This window comes from Austrofundulus limnaeus, unplaced genomic scaffold, assembly GCF_001266775.1.
Source record: "Austrofundulus limnaeus strain Quisiro unplaced genomic scaffold, Austrofundulus_limnaeus-1.0 Scaffold3, whole genome shotgun sequence".
Taxonomy (NCBI): domain Eukaryota; kingdom Metazoa; phylum Chordata; class Actinopteri; order Cyprinodontiformes; family Rivulidae; genus Austrofundulus; species Austrofundulus limnaeus.
The window spans coordinates 8,845,436-8,853,822 of NW_013952405.1; the positions used below are offsets into that span (position 1 = coordinate 8,845,436).

Sequence of the window (8,387 nt, forward strand, 5' to 3'; positions counted from 1 at the left end):
TGCCACGAAGAATTGAGGCAGTTCTGAAGGCAAAAGGGGGTCCACCCCGTTACTAGACAGGTGTACCTAATAAAGTGGCCGGTGAGTGTATATGTCATGCTTTACATTGTTTTAGCCTAATATAGGCTTATTGTTTTAAAAAAGAAAACAATTTATTCTGAAAGTGTGGCGGCTATGATTTTTGCCGTGGCGGTGCGCCACGATCAATTACATGTAGGGGAAACCCTGCACAAAAACACACACATATATAGGAATAAAAATGTAATAAATCACACACAACACAAACACACACAAACATATATATACCTCCACCAAGGAGGTAGGAGGTTACTTATGTCTGTCTGTCTGTGGACAAAATTACTCAACAACTTATAGATGGATATTCCATGACAATTTTACCACAGGTGGGTTTTGGCCAAAGGAACACACCATTAAACTTTGGGGATGATCCGGATGCAGGAATGTTTTGAAGGATTCTTCACTATTGCAGGATAGGGGAAATTGGCCTTGGTGGAGGTTTGCACTCTCCGGGTGCTTCTAGTTAAAATAATATTTTGGTTTTACTTCAGGCTTGGGCCTCTAATTCGAGTTAATTAGTCAGGTTGGATCAGGCTTGAACACAACGCCTGTGGGCTCAGGCAGGGTTGGATGCTTTAGGACCGATCTAAGCTCTAAATTAGGGAAAAAAAGGATTAGGGAGTAAAAATCAGATTATACCTGAACCATGGAAAGCAGTTCCCACCACTCGCACACAGCTCGGCACTCTGAGGTCCCAGAACCGCACGGTTTTATCTTGAGATCCAGACGCAATCATCCAGCCTCCCCAAGTATACAGAGACAGAATGTGACCTGCACAGAAACAACTTTAGTTTCTCCTTCAGGCTGGAACCTTCAGCCCAGGTGGACATGGCTGAAGAAGCGGCCGGTGTACCGGTGTGTCCACTGAGCGCGTGCAGTCCCTGTCCCCTCTGGCAGTCGGTGGTGTAGATGTTACAGTCTCCTGCTCCAGCGCTGATCAAAATGGCTCCTCCGCTTTCTGGACCCTCCATGAAGGCCAGGTCTCTGATGGTGCCATCGTGCATGCTGAACTCCAGGTCTGGTCCTGAAGCACAAACCCAAAAATAAGAACCCTGCCACCGACAAACTTGTGTAATCTTGTGCACAACTCCCACCTGTAGCATTGCATGTTTCTGCACTGAACGGCAGGACTTTGACGTATTTGTCATTGGAGCCTGTAGCCAGCAGCTGCCCACAGTGACTCCAGGCCACACAGTAGATGGAGCCTTTGTGGTGTTTGTTCCTCTTGAAGCGAACAGACGGCTGTTTTGTGGGACTTAAAGCACTAAAGTGTGGAAAAAAAAGACAACAAAGTTAAAAGATGGAACATAACCGTCTCTACTAAATGAACGAGTGCGTCTAACTCTTCCCAACCCAGGTCCCCAAGGAACACCATCCTGCATGTTTTAGTCATTTCCCTGCTTTTCAGAATCACTCATTCATACAAATCAGGTGTGTCAAAGCAGGGAAAACATCTAAACCATGCAGGTTAGTGTTCCTCCAGGACCAGGGTTAGGAACCACTGGTCTAGCTGCTCTCATGTATTTTAGCTCAGTTGGTTCACAGGAAGGCACCAGTTCTTCAGACGTGCAGCAAGAGGGCGCTGCAGCGAGACGATCCCAAGGAGGTTCTATAGAACTGGAGTGCGCAAAAACCATGTGACCGTGTGATCAGCTGGTGAAGCTAACGGCTAACACTAAACAGGCAAGACTCTGGGTTTCCCATTACTGTACATGTTGACAACAGAGCAGAAAAAAAACTGACGATGTAGAAATCATTAAAACTATTAATAATAATATTAATCCAATTATTATTAATATTTTACAGTTTATATAAGCTAACGTTTTAAATAATGTCAAAAAAGCTGTTTGTGTTATGGATTTATTAACAGAAGATAAACAGGAAAACGTCTCATTTTACAACACAAGTTAGCAGATTTTATCTTATTTAGCTCAATGTGATCTGAGCAGAACATAATGTAACAGTTTAAAATTAAAATAATCTTATAAAGTCCATGTAATCACTGTTATTTATTGAACTGGTTAGCAGATATTAGCTTGTGGAGCATATAGTGTAGCCCTGTTGAATCATGTTACAATTTAACACAAACTATTAACTATTACAGCTGATTTGTCCTCTGATTAATATTTAGACCTACAGAGTGTAAAATATTATAAATGTGAGTATTTTTAGGTTTCTGTTAGAGGAACCTGACACGTTAAGAAGATGGTTAGCTAATTGAGACAAGGTTCATCCTATAACCAGAGAACATTTTCTAACTGTTGACTGGTAAATATACAGTAAATACTTGTTTTTTATGACAGTAAGAAGAAATAATAAATATACTTTATTACTAGCTGAAGTCATCATTTTTCAACTAGCTAAAGTCTAAGTTACAGGCTAACTTCAGGTCTGGTTTAGATCATTGTTACTTGTAAATTATATATTTTTCTGGTATATGTCTGCTGTTTTACATGGTTGTTGAATGAAATTAACATAAGTATTAATTTATTGTAAAAACATGACAGTTCCGGTTCAGCTTGCTGTTTATCTATTAGTTTCTATAGAGGCTGTAAGCTGTTGCCCTTTTAGACGCCATTTCTGCTCCTCCATGCTGTCACAGACACTACCAGTGTATGGTATGGGCGGGTATTAGTCTAGTGATTTTATATTTGTCTATGGATGATCCCATTACAAGCAAGCAAGTTTATATAAAAGTATACATAAATCATGAAAAAAACTGAAATATTTAACAAAATTGATGGCTTGCAGGCACAAAAAATGTAATTTTGGAATCCAGAACAATAAATAAAATAAAATAAAATACTAATACCTCAGTCTGCATTTCACCAGTTTTCTACTTCTAATGTACATTTTTTGCATCCATCTGTGTTTATTTGCATATTTTAATAGAAAAACAAAACAAAAACAAAACCCACAGACATTTAAACAAGGAGCTAGAATGAGAAAACTGATGATCAGAAAAAAAAACCAACAAAAATTGATGTTCAAACACTTTTATGTTTTTGTTTTTTTACTTGTAGGGACAAACGTTTATCCCCAGGAACAATTTCTCTGCTTTCCGAAAAGGCACCAAAGGAAGGACCCTCATAAGGACCCCAGACAGCAGGAAAACCGTAGAAGTTTGTCATAGTCAGTTTATCTAAGAACTGTTTCTTTCATCCAGTTACATTTAGGCTAATAAAAACAAAATCTATTTAAAAACAAATAACTGATAATCGCCTCCTGATACAATTTGTACACCCACTGAGGGAAGCCCACCTTGTCAGCAGGCCTCTGGTCATCTTAAAACCTTTTGTAAATAATTCTGCAAACTATTTTTTAAATCTCTGTTGCCTTATAAATAAGGTTGGTGTTTGGTGTTCAAATAACACTGATGATGATGATGATGATGATGATGATGATGATGATGATTACCTTGGGTCCAGATTTTCTGGGTATGCACACACACGAAGCGTTTTGGAGTTGGATCCCACAGCGTACAGAGCTCCAGATGGGTGAAAGGCCACGGCTCGGACCGCCTGAGTGTCTTCCAAAGTGTGCACGGGTACAAACAGGTCTTTTGGTTTTTCACCCTGAAAAACACACCGATGCTTTAAAAAGCACCTCCACGCTGGATAACAGTTGTTCCTGAGAGAACCCTAACTGCTGTGAATTTAGTGAACATAGTTGAGAGTCGTTTGTGACGCTGTACCTCTTTACTTCTAGATAAAGATCCAGGAGAGTCACCCTGAGACCCCCCTTTAGGTTTCTGCCCACTGTGAACAAAGGGAACGAATCAGTCGCCATCTACCAATATAATAAAGTGAAAGCTAAAGAAAGCCCATTAACCTGGAGACGACGGGGGATTCGTTGGGAGGCGGGACCACACGGCCCCCTACGGAGCGCTGAGGGGTGCTGCTGACCACCCCTCCCCCCCGGCTCCGGCTCTGCTCGGGCGTCACAGACGGGGGGTTATTGTTGTCCTCGGCGGTGGGGGTGTTCCCGTTGCCGTTACACTGCTGGGAGAGAGACTTCACCTCCTCTCCTAAGTTCTCCATCCCCACGTTGAGCTCCTCGAGCTTCTGAATGGACCTACGCAAACAAACATCCATCAACAATATAGTTTGTCTTTTATTCTTTATCTTAGCCTCTTTTTAATAGAAAGAAAAAAAGGGACAAAAACTAAGTAAAGTACAACATACGGCAGGCTTTCTGAATATCGTAGAGGAAAACCTAAAAAGGAGAAAGAGCTTCTGCATTGCAGAAAAAGTCTAAATGTTTTTAGTTTCTTGTGTTTACATTATAGCTGAAGTGCCATTAAACATGTACGATAATACTTGTTAAATAGGTTAAATATTGAGCAGAAGTGTAAGGAGGCGATGGCCCCAGGTGGTGCAGCTGATCAGAGCAGATGGTGCAGAGTGGAGGGGGCTGCCACATGGGACCCATCATTCAGAGCTTTAACATGTCAGCTTCATGTGCTCCGACAGCTGCTCCTCTATTGTTACACACGCTGTAATTAACTCGCTTTAACACCCGACTTAAAAAAAAACCCATCAGTTTCTGTAACTTCGCCTGATGTCTTGAGCTCTAAAGCGTCTGTACCTGTTGAGGAAGGTCTCCGTCAGGCTGTGCTGCATGTCGTTGGGCGGGGGCTCCTGCTGGACCCCTCCCTCCAGCAGCATCTGCTGGTACATTTGCCTCTGCTGCTGCTTCTGCTCCAGGTGCTGCTGCACGCGCAGCCGCTGGCGGTAAAACTCCTCGTACTTCTCTGTCGAGTCGCGCAGCTGAGGAGAGAAACCCAAAGCTGTTGATGCACCTTACCAAGTGGAGTCATTTCTATATGAAAAAATTATATGACCTGGATGTGAGGTTTTATTTGGCTAGAAGTGGAGTGATGTGATAGAGGACATATTTAACAGTTTAAATAAAGACAGATGTTTAAAAAAATCAATTTCACTTATTAATGATTGGATTTTGTTGAATAAATTTTAAAAAAAAGGAACAAAAGTTACTATTTCTAATTAGCCAGCTTGGGTAAGGATCTTTAAATGTAGCACTGGACAGCAGCATTGTGGTCCTCTAAGCCCCGCCCCCTCTCCCATCAGCTCAGGTATTAGATGAGGGAGGGAGAAACAGAGCTGACGACGGGTCATTTCCCCTCTCTGTCCTCTGCTTCCTGCCCTGATAATCGGACAGAAACAGATCTACTGGACGTTTGGGACAAAGACAGACCCTGGCATTGTGCCATGCGTGGGAAAAAAAGAGAAGTAGAGGAGGAATGTGACTGTAAGATCACAGAGGCTTTAAAGTCTGCTTGTGTTTCCAGAAGGATCTCCAGGGTGACAAGGGAGGCAGAAACACGAGGCAGCCGCTGTTTAAACACTATGTTTACATGTAATATGAGGCCATAAATGACCTATTTATGTGTCTGAGCTCATCAGCCTCGTGTCCCAGCTGACCTGGGATCAGATCCACCTGAAAAATACGTTTTTATTTATTTATTTTTTTTAATACTACTACTACTGTATTTTTTCATACAATACTAGACATTTAACCCTAAAAATCATCCATAACGTGAGGGGTAGTATTATCCAGGGGTTACTGATAATTAGATTTTTAATGCTTTTTAAGCTAAAAAAAAATGATCGTATTATACATGAATAAATACGGTAATTATGTTTTCAGTCCCTTTTAATCCATTGTTTATGAGCATTGTTAGAAAATTTCAGTAAAATTTAAAATATAGCAAGTCTATTAAGTTAAATAAAACATCAAAAGCAGCTGTTTACCTCATTCCTGTCAGCAGATCCAGCTGCTGGTGCATCCTCGCCTGGAGCTGAGGCAGGACGCGTGCTCTGAGCTCCACCTGAGCTCAGCATCTTATCCACCGGCGTGTCTGTTCTGGATCTGCTCACACAAAACGACATCAGAGATCCTGACAGGTGTTTTGGGTGTCACTGAGATTCTCTTACGTTTCAGGGGATTCCTCGAAGATGCTGTGGCATTCGGAGCTCTCCATCATCAGACTCCTGCTCAGGTTGGGCCCTCCCGCTCCGGGGTAGTGGAAGTTGGCGAACGAGTGAGACATCGGCGAGACTCCCCTCCCGGTCGCCACCTCCCCGACGCTCGCCCGTTTATCCTGGCCGGACAGGCCGTAGGACAACCCGTCCAACGCAGGGTTCAGGGAGCGGGACATGTAGGTGTCCGCAGACTGAGGGCGCCGAAGCGGCGAGGACGGGTACGGGGAAAGCTTGCTGATGAGCGGGGTGAGGAGGTCGGCGTAGCCGGTCTTGGCCGGCTTGACCAAGCGGTCGACGTGGATGTTGAGCTGCTTCTGTTCGAAGGCGCAGGTGAAAACACTGTGGGACAGGTTCTGCATCCAGGACAGCAGAGACAGGTCCAGGTCATCGCAGCCGTTACCACACAGCATGTCAACACCCAGGAGGACCTCCCCTTCTGTGATCTCCTCACCGGTCGCCTTGCTCTGCGCACAAAAAAAAGGATCAGGATATGGGATAAATCTTGTGCCAGCAGGAATTGAATTTGAATTGCTCAGATTGAATCTGAATGTGCATAAGTTGAAATTGGTTTGAAAATAAATTTTACTAAATTGAAACTGGATTTAATGATTTGTATTCAAATTAATTTGCTTTGAAGCTGTATTTTGGTTTATTCAAAATTAAGTTTAACTACTTTCACTTTCAGTTCCAAAATTCAGATTTTTGTGTCACATCCTGGTCCTTGAGAAAGCCAGCCAGAGTAATCAAACACAGATCCACAGATTAACGTTTGACTTCAGTGAAGCTTCCTGTCTGTAATGTAACAGAGTTGATGTAATCCACCGTAAAAGTGACAAAAAAAGACAAAGTTATTTTATTGCAGTGATTAATTTTACCTTTATGTAGAAAATGTTAGATTTACATCACATGGATCACATATTGATCAGATGCTGCTGCTGAATGATCCATGATGGGATGTAAATGTAACGTTTTCTAAAGGTAAAATTAATCACTGCAATAAAATAACTTTTTTTGTCACTTTTACAGTGGATTGCATCAACTCTGTTACATTACAGACAGGAAGCTTCACCGAAATGAAACATAAATCTGTGGATCTGTGTTTGATTACTCTGGCTGGCTTTCTCAAGGACCAGGATGTGACACAAAGATCTGAATTATGGAACTGAAAGTGAAAGTAGTCAAACTGAATGTTTAAAAACCAAAATACAGTTTCAAAGCAAATTAATTCAAATTCAAAACTTTAAATTCAGTTTCAATTTATCCATCCATCCATCCATTTTCTGTACACGCTTCTTCCTTTTCAGGATCACGTGGGTCACTGGTGCCCATATCCAGCAGTCACAGTGCGAGGGGCGGGGTACACCCTGGACAGGTCGCAAGTCCATCACAGGAGTTTCAATTTAGTGAAATTTATTTTCAAACCAATGCATTCAATTTCAAATTATGCACATACAGATTCAATCTGAGCAATTCAAATTCAATTCCTGCTGGCACAAGATTTATCCCACATCAGAACTCATTTAAGCTTCATCAGGACAGAAACTGGTTGAGCAGCTGTCACCTGGCAGAACTCCACGCAGCACTCGTAGAGGACTCCCTTGAGAAGAAGCTGGAAGAGTCGATCCCCGCTGGCCTTAAAGCCCGCCTCGCTCAGCTTCCTGTCGGCAGGGATGAACTCTGCCACCATGTTGCAGGCCTCCTCAAAACACTGCACCCTGGCTGTGCTCGGGTTCCAGTCCTGACGAAGCACAAGACATTACAACCCAGAAAATAAAACAAAGCTACAACTTGACATAAATGAAGAAAACCATTGAAGCCGTTTCCTAAATCCACACACACAAAAAAAAAAACATCTCACAGGCAACTCACCTAATATAAAAACAAAACCATGTTCCGATAAAGTTAAAATACCGATTCATGGAGGTGTGTTACCTTGAACTCGGCGTGGTTGGTGAGGCGAGGCAGTGTGAGGAGCAAACACAATTTGCTGTAATCATCTTTAGTGGGACAGAACTCTTCCAGAGCGTGGAGACACTTCACTGCTTCCTGCATGGTGAACTCCAACTAAAACCATCAAGACCAGCCAGCCACGGAATCAAAACCACCGAGGAGTGATTACAACAGAACAAAACGTCTACACTGAACAAACATACAGCGGGTAAAATAAGTATTGAATACGTCACCATTTTTCTCAGTAAATATATTACTAGAGGTGCTAATGACATGAAATTTTCATCAGATGTCGGTAACAATCCAAGTGATCCATACACACAAAGAAATCAAACCATAAATGACTGGACAGAC

General features: G+C 42.3%; 1 protein-coding gene across 1 annotated transcript in view; it reads right to left on the reverse strand.

Annotated features, from left to right (window-relative positions):
- The window catches only part of wdr47a (WD repeat domain 47a), a 16,270-nt gene that overhangs the window by 4,813 nt on the left and 3,070 nt on the right, over positions 1 to 8,387 (reverse strand). Inside the window, exons 5-15 of the mRNA XM_014021584.1 lie at positions 8,016 to 8,147; positions 7,645 to 7,821; positions 6,036 to 6,547; positions 5,853 to 5,970; positions 4,666 to 4,847; positions 3,910 to 4,152; positions 3,773 to 3,836; positions 3,496 to 3,653; positions 1,173 to 1,342; positions 932 to 1,102; positions 718 to 849 (exon numbers count right to left, since the gene is read on the reverse strand). Of these exons, the coding sequence (XP_013877038.1) occupies positions 718 to 849; positions 932 to 1,102; positions 1,173 to 1,342; positions 3,496 to 3,653; positions 3,773 to 3,836; positions 3,910 to 4,152; positions 4,666 to 4,847; positions 5,853 to 5,970; positions 6,036 to 6,547; positions 7,645 to 7,821; positions 8,016 to 8,147 (2,059 nt within the window). The remainder of the gene's footprint in view (positions 1 to 717; positions 850 to 931; positions 1,103 to 1,172; positions 1,343 to 3,495; positions 3,654 to 3,772; positions 3,837 to 3,909; positions 4,153 to 4,665; positions 4,848 to 5,852; positions 5,971 to 6,035; positions 6,548 to 7,644; positions 7,822 to 8,015; positions 8,148 to 8,387) is intronic.